The 16,652-nt window shown below is 47.6% G+C and overlaps 2 protein-coding genes across 3 annotated transcripts in view; one reads left to right on the top strand and one right to left on the bottom strand.

Moving 5' to 3' along the window:
• Window positions 1-115: 115 nt before the first annotated feature.
• Window positions 116-10,956, bottom strand: ALG11 (ALG11 alpha-1,2-mannosyltransferase). 2 transcript variants are annotated; one of them, XM_040991465.1, is made up of 4 exons: window positions 10,887-10,956; window positions 8,094-8,321; window positions 4,869-5,800; window positions 116-499 (listed from the first exon to the last, which is right to left on the bottom strand). In XM_040991465.1, exons 1-4 carry the CDS (start codon window positions 10,928-10,930, stop codon window positions 228-230), a joined length of 1,476 nt encoding a protein of 491 aa, XP_040847399.1. In that variant the 5' UTR covers window positions 10,931-10,956; the 3' UTR covers window positions 116-227. The 2 variants fall into 2 exon arrangements, with proteins under 2 accessions (XP_040847399.1, XP_040847400.1); XM_040991466.1 differs by having other exon boundaries at window positions 4,869-5,674.
• A 237-nt stretch (window positions 10,957-11,193) lies between these two features.
• The window catches only part of ATP7B (ATPase copper transporting beta), a 61,354-nt gene continuing 55,895 nt past the window's right edge, over window positions 11,194-16,652 (top strand). The window contains exons 1-2 of the mRNA XM_040991082.1: window positions 11,194-11,641; window positions 11,863-11,969. Of these exons, the coding sequence (XP_040847016.1) occupies window positions 11,194-11,641; window positions 11,863-11,969 (555 nt within the window). The remainder of the gene's footprint in view (window positions 11,642-11,862; window positions 11,970-16,652) is intronic.

Raw genomic sequence — 16,652 nt, 5'->3', positions numbered from 1 at the left:
AAACTGAGAGCAAACTTGCTATCCGCTTTTTAATGTGTAAACTGTAAACTCTTCCACTGAAGTAATTTTGCCTTTTTCATTGAAATAAACACCTGTCCATACACATACCACTGAGAACATTGCTCAGGCTGACTTTATTATAATAGGGAATGAGTTTATGAGAAAAAGTATTTACATAGGCTGCTGTAAAGTTTGCTAGCAAGTTTTTCTGATTTGCACAGATAGCCTTATTTAAGTAACTTTTCCACCGATGACAGGAATGTGGTTTCGAACTCCTGGTCAGAAAATCTGCTTACAGACGCCCGGGCATTGCTCCTGATTCGGAGTCTCTCTTCTGCAGACAGGGAAAGAATATGAGCCATCGTGTCAGCATAGCCTTCCTCGGTCTCAGCGAGAAATCCAGTTATGTCTCCTTCATGAGGAACGACAATGTCAAGCTTCGGGCCCCCCGAGTTGTGTGCCAGGATGACTGTGCCAGCTGCCATACACTCCACAATCCCTGAGAAAGAAACGAAATGTAGTCTATGACACTTCTGTACGGGTTCCTAAGAACAAGGATGGGCAGTTAAAATACGTTAAACTCCTGAGAATCTAATTCCACACGTGTATCCCTGAGGCTGACGTTGCGACACAGCACTGAACCCCATGTAGGTCCGGTGCTGGCATGCCATGTGGGTGATGTCTGAGTCCAGGTGCCTGCACTGCTGAACCAGGTTCCTGCTGATGTGCCTGGACAACCAGCAGAGGATGGGTCAAAGGCCTGTCTCCCGTATCTATGTGGGAGACCTGCAGCAAGCCCCAGGCTGCTAGCTTTGGCCAGGCCCAGACCCAGCCACTGGTGGCTTTTTGGGAGTGAACTGGTGAGTGAAAGAACTCTCTCTCTGCCTGTGCCTCTCTCTGTCTAAATCTGAGTTTTCAAACAAAGAACTCTTTTTTTTTTTTTAAGATTTATTTTTATTGGAAAGACAGATATACAGAGAAGAGGAGAGACAAAGATCTTCCATCTGCTGATTCACTCCCCAAGCGACTACAATGGCTGGAGCTGAGCCAATTCGAAGCCAGAAGCTAGGAGCCTCTTCCAGGTCTGCCACGTGGGTGCAGGGACCCAAGATTTGGGCCATCCTTGACTGCTTTCTCAGGCCACAAGCAGGGAGCTGGATGGGAAGTGGAGCTGCTGGGATTAGAACTGGAGTCCATATGGGATCCTGGTGCATGCAAGGCAAGGACTTTAGCCACTAGATTACCGCATCAGGCCAAAGAGTTCATTCTTAAAAACAAACAAACAAAAAACACCTTATATGTTCATAAATCAGCTCATCTAATTTTTTTTGGTACAAAATAAAAGAATTCTGAGTTTTTGACTTTTCAAAGTTTCATAATAGTCCTTCTTTGTTCTTAACTGAACAGCTCAGCAGGGAGGGCATTTGGCCTAGTGGTTATGATGCTGGTGGGCATGCTCACATCCTCTGGACCAGAGTGCTAGGGTTTGATTCCTGGTCCTGGCTCCTGACTCCAGCTGTCTGCTAATGTGGACTGGGGGAGGCAGCAGTGAGTGCTGAAATGGTTGGGTTCCCACCACTCACGTGGCAGAGCCAACACAGTGATTCTCAGCAACCCCCAAACCCCGTTTCCGCATTGGCCCAGCCCAATCCTGGCTGTTGCGGGCCTTTGGGGAGTGGCCTGGAAGCCTGGAGTGGTCTCTCTCCAATAAATAAGCAAACTGAAAAAGGTGCTAGACTTTGATCAGCTCAGAAACACAAAAGAAAGGTATCAAAAGCAAAATCTTAAGATCTTAAGTTATGTTAGTGGGAAAAAGAACTGTAGTTCGCCTTAGTGAGGCACTGCAGATGGACAGTGCTGGTGTACGAGCCTGGATTTCCCCCATATTTCAGAGCACTGTGTGCCCAATAGCAGTGCTGAACTAAATGGAAATAATCATTTACTGCCAAATGACAGGGGGCTTCCGAAAGCCTGTGGAAAATGGGATTAAAGGACAGGTTGACAACAGGTAACACGCATTCCAGGCATTTCCAGGCAGTGTTCGAAGCCCCCTTGGAAACTGAGCAGTTTCCACCTGCTGCTATGCTTCACTCCCCATCTTTCCTTGAACACACCCGAGCCCCTACCAGGTGGGTTCCAAGAGATGCATCAGGTGCTTGCGGAAATGTTTTCAGCGACTCAGAGCTGGCATCCTAGCTGCACAGACGTGTGATCGTTGCTTCTTCCCACACTTTGGAAACAGAAAGCTTTGAAATGCAATAATAAAAATCCTTCCATTCCTGTCTCCTGGCTTGACCTGTCAGATGGCCTCTCCACTGTCCCGTGGTTTCTCCTTCAGGCTTGGAGCAAGCTGAACTCTTGGTCCCTTTGTTGTGCCGGCGGCTGCTCCTGTGGTTGTCACTTCTATCCTGGGGCTGTTGCTTCTGCCCCATATTCTCCTCACTTGCCTAGTTCCTGTCTAATTGTTCTACTTACTGCTCCAGCCCAGCCCTGTTTGAGAATCACATCACCTCCTGGGGAAAGGGACCCTGCCCCATGTGTCCAGGCTTTGTCTGTCCTCATCACCCTGGCTCTCGTCAGCACAGCAGCTGGCACCCTGCGCAGCAGATACTCATGGCTGGGCGCTACAACCCCACAGCTAGAAGCCTCTGAAGGCAAGAGTGCCTTCCATTGCAGACAGACTTCCTGCCTGGAAGCCCAGCACAGGAAGCATGCCCAGTAAGTATCTGTGGAGCGAAGTCCAGGTGGTCAGACCCAGGCAGGAAATTGCTTCGACGGGTGTCTTGTTGAACCTCTGGCATAGTACTGTGCTGCTAACTAAAAACAAGCATAAGTGAAACTGTAGTGCTAATTATACGAAGAAAACTTCATATGATGTTCCTGCTTCCCCCTAAGAACCAGCATTGTGAGGCCAAAGTAGGCACGAGAGAAATACCTGCAACGGGCCGACGCTGTGGCCAATCGTAGGAATACTTAAGTCGAAAACTTACAGTGGGATTTGGCACAGAACAGAGAGGAGGCGACTGAAAGAGTGAGTATAGACAATAAAGGATGAAAGGAATTACTGTGAAAGCCTTAGCTTCTGATGAGCGAAACACTTGTACCTGGGCATCACCTATTGACTCTGATTTGGCCATTCATAAGTTTGATTAGGGTTGGGATTCTGCACCATTACAAAGATGGGGTAAAAGGGAGTAAAGGGCCTAGCATGAAAGTCTATTGGCTAAATTCCTTGCCTTGCATGCACCGGGATCTCCTAAGGGCTCCGGTTTGTGTCCTGGCTGCTCCACTCCCCTTCCAGCTCTCTGCTTGTGGCTTGGGAAAGCAGTAAAAGGTGGCCCTAAGCCTTGGGATCCTGCACCCGTGTGGGAGACCCAGAAGAAGCTCCTGCCTGGCTCTGGCTTCAGATTAGATTAGATCAACTCAGCTCCAGCTGTTGTGGTCACCTGAGTGAACCAGTGGACGGGAAGATCTTTCTGTATCTCCATCTCTGTAAATTAGCCTTTACAATAAAAAATAATAAAAAAAAATCTTAAAAAGATGGGGAGTGAGGGTCTTGGTATGATGGTTCAATTGGCTAATGTTCCCCTTGCAAACACCAGGATCCCATATCAGTGCCAGTCTGTGTCACATATGCTCCACATCCCATCCAGCTCCCTGTTTGTGGCCTTAGAGGGCGGGGGAGAATGGCACAAAACCTTGGGACCCTGTACCCGTGTGGGAGACCAGGAAGTTCCTGGTTTTGGATCAGCTCAGCTCTGGACATTGCAGTCACTTGGGGATTGAACCAGCAGATGGAAGATCTTCCTCTCTGTTTCTCCTCTCTGTAAAACTGTTTCCATTTAAAAAAAAAATCTTAACAAAAAAAGGAAAAGAGAATGGGGTGGCAGGCATCATGCTATTGTAGGAGAACAGGATTCTATACAGAAGTGCCTGCACTTCTGCTAATGTGCCAGGGAGGCAGCAGGTAAGGCCCAAGTCCTTGTTTCTTGCCAGCCACATCAGAAGATTGGATGAAAGTCCTGGTCTGGGCTCTGGCCTGCTGTGAGTGCTATGGGCACCTGGAGAGTCAGCCAGCAGCTGCCTCTTTCTCACTCCTTCCACCCATCACTCTGCTTTTCAAATCAGTCTCTTTTTAAAAATTTTATTATTACTAATATTATTTTAAAGATTTATTTTTATCGGAAAGTAACATGTACAGAGAGAAAGAAGACAGAGAGGAAGATCTTCCATCCATTGATTCACTCCCCAAGCAGCCGCAACAGCTAGAGCCAAGGTGATCTGAGGCCAGAAGCCAGGAACTTCTCCTGGATCTCCCATGTGGGTGCAGGCTCTCAAGGCTTTGGGCTGCCCTTGACTGCTTTCCCAGGCCACAGGCAGGGAGCTGGATGGGAAGTGGAGCAGCCAGGACACATATAGAAGGTGCCTATATGGGATCCTGGGCTTGCAAGGTGAGTATTTAGCCATTGAGGCTTTGTGCTAGGCCCTCAAACCAGTCTTTAAAAAGAGGAAAAAAAACCAAGGCTACCTGGATGCTGCTACCAGTTACTTAACCCTTTGACCAATTTCTAAACTGCTGTGTGCCTCAGTTTCCTTATGTATAAAAATAACTGTAATGCTTAGCAAATAGCATTTTAGGGAGTATTAACATTACATACTATTCATAGAAAAACGATGACCTGCATGCAGCAAGAGGTCAATAGACAGCAGCTGTTATTACGTGTCTTACAGAGTGTCAAATGAGAAAAGCATCCTTGGGAATTACAGGAGAATGAGAGCTTGTCACAGACTTCCAGAAAATTATTATTTTGTCAGAGAAAGCTAGAATCTCATGGCACCACCAAGTTGTTTACCTAGGACAGACTTACCAATCCCAAAATGCTCATTCCACATGGTATGCAGGCCGATTGTTGCTTTGGACAAGTACTTCTTCAGTTCGTCAAATGGGATGTTTACTTTAAATTCCACATCTCCTTGAACGCCTAACTCCTCAGTCAGCTTTCTCAGCTGGTTCACCCTCAGCTCGTCATCCTTGTTCCGGCAGCCTCCAATGAGGACAAGCTTCAGTGCTGCAGGCGACTCTGCCACTTTCTTACTGAGCAACTTAGCAAAAGCTCTGATCTGCAAAGGATGGTTCTTCTCGGGCCGGAACTGCCCGATGGAAACCAGCAGACGCTCTGCAGGCGGCTCTTCCTCGTCCAAGGGAATGTCTAGAAATGTCTGCACGTCACAGGGCGGATAAACAACGCTTGTGCAGTCCCCCACCTTCCAAAGGGACAGGATGTGGTTCAGGGTCCAGGAGGAGTTGACCATGACTGTGTCACTGCATGAGCCAGCAAGCCCATACAGGAAAGCAAACAGGTGGTAGTAGATGAGCTTGGCTTGGCTGAGGACCGGGTTCCGGGTGATAAAGGCTGCGTTGTTGAATCCGACATTCTGATTCCTCACCACGGCCAACATGTCAGTGCTGATGGTGGGGTAGTGAACATAGCTGCCGACTCGGCAACCCCCTAGGTACTTGAAGAGAGGAAGTATGAAAGCATATCCCATGGAATCGATGTAGACGTCAGGGACACACTGCATCAGAGCTTCCCAACCAAGAAAAATGGAGCCAAGACTTTGGCCCAGCAGTGTGAAGTGGGGATATCGGGAATCTTCCACTAGATAGCGTTTCCTTAAGAAAACGAAGCGCACTGGGTGACTCAATCTGATGTTAAACCTTCTGAAGGCGCCTTCTAGTATCTGTTCCCCGGTGACGTTAGTATCCCCAGTATAAACAGCATAAACTGCTTCAGGATATCTAAAACAGAGTATTATAGTAAAGATATCACTAACTTAGGCGAAAACCAAATGAAAAGTTGTAGAAAATTTTCTCATGAACATGAATTTGTTTTTTACATTAAATAATGATTTCCACTGTTTTGCATTAACTGTAGCTGAACTACTGACCCCATGCTTTCATGAACCTACTACAGCTCAATGAAAACAACTAAAATGACCAGTCCTTCATGACTGTGTGTTACGGCATGAATGCTTGTGTCCCCTCACAATTGCTTATATGTTGTCTACTCCCTAGGTCCATGGTGGTGGTCTGAAGGGGAGGGGCCTCTTAATGAGATGAATGGGATTAGCACCATCATGTATTTGGAAGGCACAGTGACTGGGCCCAGAGTGATGGCCTGGAGCCAAATCCTGGCCTTGCATGTGCCTGGATCCCATATGGGTGCCGGTTTGTGTCCCGATTGCTCCACTTCTCATCCAGCTCCCTAAAGTATTATTCTATTTACTAAAGGTAGACAGATACACATAGACAAAATAAGATTGTTGGCATCCCACATGGACACTAGTTTGAGTGTTAGCTGCTCCACTTCCCATCCTGTTAACAGTCTGGTAAGGCAGAAGATGGTCCAAGTGTTTAGGCCCCTGCTACCAATGTGGAAGAACTTCCTGGTTTAGGCATTAATCTGGCCATCCCAGCTGTTGTGGTCATGTGCAGAGTAAACTAGCAGAAGGAAGATCTTGTTTGCTCTCTGTCTCTCCCTCTCTCAGTAACTCTGAAAGAGAGGGTCGTCCTATCTCTTGGTTCGATCTCCAAATTGCCACAGCAAATCTTGATCAGGCCCTGAATTAAGGACTCAATCCAGGGCTCCCATGAGGGTGGTAGAAACCCAACCATTGAGCCATCACTGCTGTCTCCCAGCATCTGTGTTAGCAACCTGATGGTGTCCTCCGGTATCCAACAAGGAGGGACTGTTGACTGATGTCTTCACTGCTAGGACAAATGTCTGGTCAGAAAGAGAAAGTTAATGTACGATTATGAAAACAGTATTAATTAAATTAGGGAAGGCTTCAAGGAAGCTGAATTTAAGCTAGTTTTCAATAGGGTAATCATTTTCCTCACATGATAAAGCAATGATGGAACCTGTATATTACTCTGCATTTTCCTCTGTAAGAATCATGAATATTTTAAAGATGCAAGTGATGGGGATGAGGAAGCCTAACACATCAGATGATGTAATTAAGCTCATCCAACTGTGAATGACATCCCAGTTAGAATCAGTGTATGCATGCTTTCACAGGCATTACAGCTATGTTCCTTCGCTGACTGAAAGCACTCAGGTTCAAAGGGCTCTGCGATACCTGGTACATTCCTGTTCATAAATTAACCTCTTTCGTGTACATTTGCCCAACATGACTGATTCTCCTCATAAAACTCATAAAAATGCATTGTGGCATAGCATGTAAAGCCACTGCCTGTGATGCCAGCATCCCATATGGATGCCAGCTCATGTCTCTGCTTGCTCCACCTCCAGCCCAGCTGCCTGCTAAAAACCTGGGAGAAGTAGCGGAAGACGGCTCAAATGTTGGGCTCCAGCACTCCACGTGGGAGACTTAGCTGAAGCTCCTCACATCAGCTTGGCCCAGCCCTGGCTGGTGTGGCCATCTGGGGAGTCGACCAACAGATTCTTTGCGTAACTAACTTTCAAAATAAATAAATATTTTTAAAACTGCATGTAATTTCCCTGTGTGTTTTTTTTTTTTTTAACCATAGCAACTAAACTGCAATAGGATCTTTTTTTTTTTAAAGATTTATTTTTATTATTATTTTTTTATTGGAAAGGTGGATATACAGAGAGGAGAGACAGAGAGGAAGATCTTCTGTCCGATGATTCACTCCCCAAGTTGAGTGCAACGGCCAATACTATGCCGATCCGAAGCCAGGAGCCTCTTCCGGGTCTCCCACGCGGGTACAGGGTCCCAAAGCTTTGGGCCATCCTCGACTGCCTTCCCGGGCCACAGGCAGGGAGCTGGAAGGGAAGCGGGGCTGCTGGGATAGAACCGGCGCCCATATGGGATCCCAGGTGTGCAAGGCGAGGACCTTAACCACTTGCACCACCGCGCCGGGCCCAACTGCAATAGGATCTTACAAGGGAGTTAAACATATGAAAAAAATATTTTCTTTTTGAAGATTAAGAAAAGAAGCTGGTCATGAACAAAAAAAGGTAAGCAAAGAAAAGGTAAATTTCTGGATAATGGTTAAAAAAAAAAAAGGAAGACAACACAGGAAATTAGTTAGCATGATGCATACCTACTTTTTCTGCAGGGCTCTTAAGGCACACCAAAGAACTCTTTCTCCTCCACCACCGGCATTGCAATAGGGATGAAAAAATGCAATCACCATCTGATTTTTTCCATTTTTGCTTGACACTGATTTTTTCTTTTTCTGAAGTAGCAGTCTGATTATCCACAGGACAACAGCCACACACACACATAAAATGCCACACACAATTAGTCCAGGGACAAACAGTGAATAAAAAAACCTGAAATGAGAGAAAATGGAAGTTGATGTGATGCCTGTTAAAAAACAAGAAAGTTGAAATCTACTCTTGCCTATCTCTTCTATATATTATTAGTAAAGAGAGAATTTTAGTAGCTTGCAAGTTGACTAACACAATAATTACTAAAATGCATTTATTAATTACAGGTTTTTAATGAACATCCAATGTCAAAAGTTTGTAATCTTTAATTCCAGTCTTTCTTCAATTGCATGGTACCATTTTTACTCCTCCCCCCCAAAAATTTTTATTCCATTGATTTGCAAAGTAAAGTGAGACAGAGGCAAAGACAAGAAATTTTGCTTCTGCTGGCTCATTTTCCAGCTGGCCACGATGGCTGAGGATGGACCTGGGGCAGGCTGGAGCCTGGAACTCCATCCAGGTCTCCCCTGAGGGTGGCAGGGGCTCAAGTCCTTGGGCCATCATTTGTTACCTTTCCCCAGGTACATCAGAAGGGGCTTGGATCAGGAGCAGAGGAGCCTGGACCAGTACCTGGTTCTCTAACATAGGATGCCTGCATGGAAGGTAGCGGCTTAATCCATTGGGTCAAGAAGTTAGCCCCAACACGCCAGCAATTTAACATATTTAAATCAGCAGTAAAAATCAACCTTGAGCTACCTTTCTCCTATTCAGTGTGTATGTAACATTTAACAGTATTGTAAAAACCATTTGGCCAGGGCTCAATGAAAGAGTCTTAAGGCTGCATGGGTCCAAGGCCAGCATGTTGAGAAAGTACACCCTAAGGGATGAGTAATTTCTGGAAAGTAAAAAGACCTGCCATTTCCTTGGCATTAGCAATACCCGAGTTCATGGAAAAGCAACACTGTGTAGGACAGTTTGCTTTACAAGGACAAGCATTCAACGCTTGCTTTACAGGTTTTTGGATACAAGCATTTTTGTGACAATTCTTTCAAGTGACTTAGGTGAGAAACACATGCGATGGGATTTCCAAAATGATTTAGAACACCGGGAGAGAACAGGAGGTGGGCAGGCATTTGGTGCTACCATGAAGTCTCCACTAGCGACATCCTTCCACCTGACAGGGGAGAGCCTTGCTTGCACCTAGGCTCCTCTGCGGCTGATCCAGCCTCCTGCTTCTGTGCAACCTGCGTGGCAGGAGATGGCTCCAACATCTTGGGTCCCTGACACCAGCAAGGGAGACCCAGAGTGAGTGCCAGGTTTTTTGCCTGGCCCAGCCTTGGTTTCAGTGGGTATCTGGGCAGTTGAGGCAGCAGATGGAAGATCTCTCTGTGGCAGTCTCGCTCTGTCTTTCGGCCTTTCAAATAAAATGAAAATAAATTAATTTTTAAAAGATCAGACACCCCCCCCCAAAAAAACGATTAAAGTTAAACCAGTTGTTTGACTACCATTTTTACAGCTTCTATAAAAGTTCATTAAGTACCCCATAGTACTTGTGTATCTAAATTACTCTTTAAAGAATTTATCATTTAAAATATGGGCCATTTTACAATGCATACCAATGCTTATATAAAAAGCCTTGACAATTATCATCAACAGTGAATCTTTAATTCAGCAAATATTTAACAATTCTAACGTACAGAGCGCTAGCGAGAGATAATCCACATCGCAGGGGAAGAGGAAGGCTTTGAGCATAGATTTTCTACTTTTGATCTTAGCCAAAAGGCTGAGAAGCAATTGAGCAGATTTCTAGTATTTTAAATAATCATTATAGAATTTAAAGAAGAGATAAAAAAATGAGGATAAAATGCTTTAATTTTGGAGGAAATATGTATATACTAATATTCAGGAAGCTACTGTGTCAATACAGACTTTCAACCTGCGCAAAAAATATGTAGGTGTTAAAAAGAACTTGGTTAGTAGAATATACTAAGGTGTGATTTTCTTAGTAGGGTAAGGCACCATCCAAGGTGGACAAAAATCCGGGCGATTCTTCACTGAAATCTAACAGTGGTTAACGTCAAAACACAGCATGCTTCACGAGTTTTTCTTTTACACAACTATTTAACTTCCCCAGAAGAAACAATACATTATTGTGATAAAACATATGCCCGTGTATCAGGGTTTTTTTTTAAAATATCTATTTCTTACGCCAATTTAAAAAATAAGTCAATAAGACAATCAAGAAACAGAAGAGTCAGCATATACTTTATGCAGAAATGACAGGTGCTAACAAAGGCAGTTTCACTAAGTTCGTGAGAAGCTAAGAGAGAAGGAAGATCCGGGGACTTCTTTGCAATAGAGACACTCTAGGTGGGAAAGAGAGTCAATCGTAAAGAAATACGAAAACTAAGTAGGACTTATGATCACTAGCTGGCCTGTGAAGACGAGAAAGAAAAAGCTGAAGCAACAAGAGGAATTCGAGTCTATAGAAATCAGCAACGCCATGGGCGAAGGAAATGCAGTCAACTGAGGTTTTAATCCCTGGTCAGCTCCAGCGGATCCCAAAGCCCGTTCGCTGGTCTAAGAAAACAAGCTAATGACGTGCACGGCCATCTCCCCGTACGCTTGGGCTTCACGAGACAGGCAAGTCAACTAACACCTGCAACCCCCCCGCCACACGCCGCTCACCTCAACAACTCGCCCACCAGCCAAGCCCCTCTGGCAGCCGCCATGTTGCGCCGACCCCCGAATCAGGAAGCGTTTCTGCGTCCCCTTCGCCTATTGGCTCCTCAGGAACAGTACGCTACTTCCCCCCGCCCTCCCAGGCCGATCGCGTGATCCCATTGGCTTTCAGTGGCAGCTTCCCACGGCCTCCCGGCCAATTAGACTCTATAGAGGCGTAGACGAGTTTTTTTTTTTCTGGCTGGCGCACGCGGGTTCCGCCTCCTGGGGGCCGGAGCGCGGCAGGAGGTGGACCTGGGGGGCGTGGCCTGTGATGGACAGCCGGCGCTCCCGCCTCGGCCCCGCCCACTGGAAGCCCCTGCCCCCGAGGCTCCCTCGTCCCCCAGCCCGGAGCCCGCCGCCCGTTGGGGACCGGAGCGCAGGCTCCCTGCGCGTCGCGGGTCGATTTTCCAGGTGCAGAGTTCACTCCCGCGCCGCGGCGGTGCTCGGGATCGGCGGCACCCAGGAGGTCGGACGGACGCGGAGTTCGCGAAGGGTGCTGCGCCGAGCGGACCCGACGCCACGCCTCGCCGCACCTTTCCCTCAGACGGTAGGCCAGCCTAGGGGGTCTGCCGATACCGCCCCGGCTGCGCGGCTGGCTGGGATCGGGGTCCCAGCACCAAGTCCCGCGCGCACCGACTCGCTGAGGCGGAGAGCCGGGAAGGGAGGACGGGCCCCCGCGCTGCGGTTCCGAACGGGAGAGGATACTGAGGCACCGGCAGGCACCGGCGGGTTCGGGTGCGGGTTCGAGGCCCGGCGTCCCTTAGCGTTCTCATCCCCCCCGTGCGCCCCAGGGCTGGGGCTACGGCTGCGCGCACCTTGGAGTCCTCCCCTGAGTGGATGGGGTTTGCGGATTCCCTGATCCCAGGCCCCTCCAGGGGCCACATGGATGCCTCCCCAGCCCTGCCTGTTAATACCGCGCTTTTTCTCCTTTGCTGAACAGGTGACCTTTGGGCTTTGGGCTGGAACAGGAGAGGAAATCGGTGTCCTCCGGGCGAGATGCCGGAACAGGAGCGACAGGTCTCAGCCGCGGAAGGGGCCGATGAGAAAGTAAGTTTCCTTCGCGTCGGTGCCCCGGCGTGGGCGCACGTGTGGGTCCACCCTCCTCACCTGCTGTCCTGCCTGGGGTCACGGGCGTGCGCCGGGGAGACAAGGCTTTGGAGGGATCGGGGCTTGGGACGCAAGCGCCTTATAGGAAGGGTCAGTCATCAAGGGTCAGTTGTTTGGGGAACAACTGGAAACCAGCGCGGGTCTGTTCCTCTTTGTGCTCTGCGGGGTCTGGTGCTGGAGACGTGTAGTGGTGAAGCTTGCTTACAACAGATTAGTTTCTTAGGCAGCCTGGACCTTTTTACAATACGTCTAGGTCCTGCCATGTTTTTCTTTTGAATCATTCTACTTATGTAAACAGTCATTAAAGCAATCTCTTTAAAATAGAGATGGCAATATATAGCATGAGAGGCACACGTCTTCCACAGTCCTTGTTTTGGGTACAAATGGTTTGTTTCTTGAGTTCAGCAAATATTTGTTGAAACCTACCTTTGGATCACAATGCTGGAAAGTAGAAAGGGCGGTTAAACAAAGGATCGGTAGAGGACTACACGGGTATGCAGGACGTCCTTGGAAATGGAGTGTACAAACTTACTTTGATGCAAAAGGTATTTCAAGTCGTAGCTATGGGGAGGGGGTCATTTGGAAAAAGTTAATAGAAAAGTGCATCTTAGGAAAAAGGTAGGTCTTGGATCTCCCAATGTGATTTTTGCATCAAAATAAAGTTATCTTTGAATGACATTTTTTGTGACCTTTTGGAAAAATCCTAATTCCTGCACACATTGTCTTGTGTGTGTATGTGTTTAAATTTTTCGTTTTTCAAAATGAGATCAAATAGTGTGTATTCTGCAATTCTTTCCCCAGAGCCCACCCCCCCCCCTTTTTTTTTTACTGGAAAGGCAGATACACAGAGAGGAGAGACAGAGGAAGATCTTCCCTCCAATGGTTCACCCCCAAAATGGCCACAATGGCTGGAACTGTGCCAATCCGAAGCCAGGAACTTCTTCCAGGTCTCCCACGTGGGTGCAGAGCCCCAAAGCTTTGGGCCGTCCTGACTGCTTTCCCAGGCCACAGGCAGGGATTTAGAACCGGCACCCATACGGCATCCCGGCATGTTGAAGGCGAGGACCTTAACCACTATGCTATTGCGCTGGGCGCCCCCCAACCCCCTTTTACAAGACCTTTTCAAGGTTCTCTTCTTGAGTGCCGTTTCACTCAGTATAATTTTTATGCAGAGTGGTTGCACCAGAGCTTGCTGTTTGCTGGGGTGGACATTCTCTTTGCTTGCTTATTGTTTCACCCGCATTTTTAGTGATGGCTTGGGGATTTCTTTTGGCCAGACACCCAAGACTGGATTGCTGGGGTGGGGAGTGGGCTCTCCCATTGCTGCAGATTTCTGAAATGAATTCAGCGACAATGCTGAATGCTGTTTCCTGGCCAGGTAGATCAGTGGATGGGCAGAGAAATGATTCAGCAGTTGATTCTGGCTGGGTGATGACTCGGCATTTGAAACCTGAGTATGAAGACAGCACACCCTGGGGAGAGGTGGCTAGTGCCAGGGAGACACTCGGACCCTTGCCCCTGTCCCCACCCAGAGGGAGAATTATTTATCCTTCTAGATGAAGCTCTACCCCACCCCTCCTTGAAACTCCTGTAACTGCTTCTGCCTGCGTTGGCCTCACCCTCTTCTGGATTGTATTGATAAAGTGTCAGCCACAATTGATAACCATGTGCAAGGTGTTGCATTAAGCATTTTCCATCCCTCTATGTGTACCCTCTCATTCAAGCTCTATAAAACTCTTTGTTGAAGGTGTTACTGTCTGGTTATGCCATTCGTTCGGCAAGTGTGTTTTGTTTGTTTTCCTGAGCTTGTGTGCCTCAGGCATTCTTGGTGCTGGGGACTGAGGTGAGATCAGGCCCTCCCCTCAGGGAATTTATGTCCTGGTAGATGTGAGGACAAAGGGTAGACAAACAGTGTTATTTAGGGTCCTGGCAAGTGTGCTGAAGAACATGAAGAAGGATAGGGCAGTGGAGAAGCGCAGGGATGGAAGATTCTTTTAGTTGCTGGCCCTTCTCTGGGGAGGTGGCATCTGACTAGAGAGCTGAGTGAATCACCTTTCTAGGAGTATTGTAGGTGGAGAAACCACAGAGTGTCAAAGTCCTTAGGCCCGAGAGTTACCCTAAGATATATAAGTTGGTCTTTGCCCTGAGTTGGAGGTCACAGACCTTTGAAAAGCTTCAGGACATCTTGAGTCACTCTGAAGTTGACCTTTGGTTATTCTTCACAAGTCTCCTTACTCGTCTGAGTTCATGCTAATGAGGTGGCAGGTAGTTTGCTGGAGAATCCAGTCTTGCAGTTAAGGAGTTGGGACCCAAGAGGGACTGGGGAATGACTTCATTGCCAGTAGCGGTGATCCCAGCACCAGCAGTGACAGTGTAATCAACTCTGCCTGCTGAACTGAACTTGGATACAGACCTTTAATGTTGGGCTTTGGAAGGCTTCTGGCTTGATGAACATCCCCCATCCCCGTAACTTGTCCTGTCTCTCTGAGCTGTATCCTTTATAGTTGACTGGTGATAGTAAATGAAGCACGTTGCTGAGTTCTGTGAGCCCTGCTAGTTAGTGATGCGCCTGAGAGCAGCAGCCAGCTGGTCGGCAGTGCGTGACATGGGTAGCAGAGGCCATCCTGTGGAACTGAGCCGTTGCACCCTGCGATCGTACAGACTCCGGGAAGGTATTACTTTAAGAACTGAATTGTAGGGTACCTAGTTGCCATCCAGAATGTTGGGGAATTAGTTGATATAAAGAAAAGCCCCACACATTTTGTGTCAGAAGTGTTGTGAATGGAAATGATACAGAAGTGACCTTAGCGTATGAGAAACATTGGAAAGAGGAATTAGGGTGGGACTGGGAATATGCTATCATTGCTTCATGGGTGGGGAAACTGAGGCAGAAGCAGTCACTTGCCCAGACTACCTTGCTAATAAGAGGCCGATGAGGATTGAGTCCTAGCCAGGAATGCCTAGCTTTTCTGAGGTACAAATTCTAAAGTAACTTGACACTGGGTCATACTACCTGGTATGATTATTTAAAATAATATAGCTTTTCTCTGCAACTCTGTTTTTTATATTATTTTTTTGTTTAGAGCTGTTTATCTGAAAGGCAGAGCCACACAAAGAACAATCTTTCATTTTTTGGTTCACTTCCCAAATGGCTGCAGTGTCTGGGGCTGGGTCAGGCCAAAGCCAAGGGCACCGTATGGGTCTCCCAGGTGAGTGTCCAGGACTCAGGGGTACTTACAACATCACCTGCTGTCTCTCAGGTGCATGATCAGGGCACCAGGTTAAAAGTGGAGTAGCTGAGACTCAAACCAGTCTCCAGCGGCCACTCCACCCATAAGATGCACATGCCACAGTGTCTGTTGCTATCCCACTACAGTTCTCAAATGAAGAAATTGCAGCATAATTTTCGCATGTTCTTTTCTCTTCAGAAACCTCTCTCAGGCAGCTGTGACCAGGTGACCTGGGTCATTCAACCTTCGGTTCACAAACATTTGGGGCTATCTTCTGTTTGCCTGCTGCTGGGCCAGTCAGGGCAGTGCCAGGATGAGTGGAGGCCAGCCCCAGAGCTCAAGAAGTGCTGGAGCAGAGGGGACTGCATGGTGTGGTCCTCACAAGAGGGTGTCATCTGCCTTGCCTGGGAGGAAGGCACACAGAAAGAACTTGAGGAGGAGGAGGCAGTGTCAGGTGGAGCCTGAAGGGAGACTAGGTGTTGGTTGGATACAGAGGGCAGCACAGAGGGAAGGGCGCGGGGGTGGGAGATTGGGGTGGCAAGACACCAGTATCTACAGAGGTCTGGAGGCTTAGAAATAGGTGCATGTGGGGAGAGGCGAGAGGAATTAGGCAAGGCTGGAAGAGTGCTTGTGGAAGGCTCTGTTTATCAGCCTGAGAGTTGGGAGTCTACCTGAGAACCAGAGAGTCTGAGACCCTCCTCCCAGGTGGGAGGTGACCTTGGGAAGGAGCTGCTGGGAGACCAGGCCACAAGTGATCACGCCCAAGGGCCACTGTTTTTTGCAGTGATTAAATCTGCTTGGGATACCTACATCCCACATCTGAGTCCCACCTACCCCGCCTCCAATGCAGTTTCCTGCTGATGTACATCCTGGGTGGGCAACAGGTGATGGTCCCTGCCACCCATGTGGGCAACCCAAATGGAGTTCCAGGCGCCTTGCTTCCGTCTGGTTCAGCCTGCCTAGTTGGTGCAGGTATTTGCAGAGTAGAATTAATGACAGAAGGTACTTCTGTCTGTCTGTTTAAATGAAGTGAAAATTAAACAAACAAAATGACCCCCTCCCCCACTTGCACAAGACTCTGAGAACTGGAAATTGACTTTTCTACTCTGACTCATTATGTGGAATTGTCTTCTCAGCAGAGAAACTGTTTTGTTCTAAACTTAGAACTTTCTAGAGTGTTAGAAGCCAAGTGTCAGCAAGTATCTACATAACTGGAGTGACAGGATGGGATTTTCCCTGTTGTTTTGCCTGATCATCCTGTCATTTGGAGGGGTGGAAATGGCCTGATGATATGATTGATCAGTGCTCACCAGTACCACAGCACACATATCAAAGTTATGTCCTTATGTGTCATTTTTATTTATAGGAGAAAGTTGGAATTCTTAACCAAGTG

This window comes from Ochotona curzoniae, unplaced genomic scaffold (assembly GCF_017591425.1).
Source record: "Ochotona curzoniae isolate NIBS_2020 unplaced genomic scaffold, NIBS_Ocur_1.0 contig_64, whole genome shotgun sequence".
Classification (NCBI taxonomy): domain Eukaryota; kingdom Metazoa; phylum Chordata; class Mammalia; order Lagomorpha; family Ochotonidae; genus Ochotona; species Ochotona curzoniae.
The sequence above is the reverse complement of the archived record's forward strand: the minus strand, read 5'-3'. Positions and strand labels throughout refer to the sequence as shown.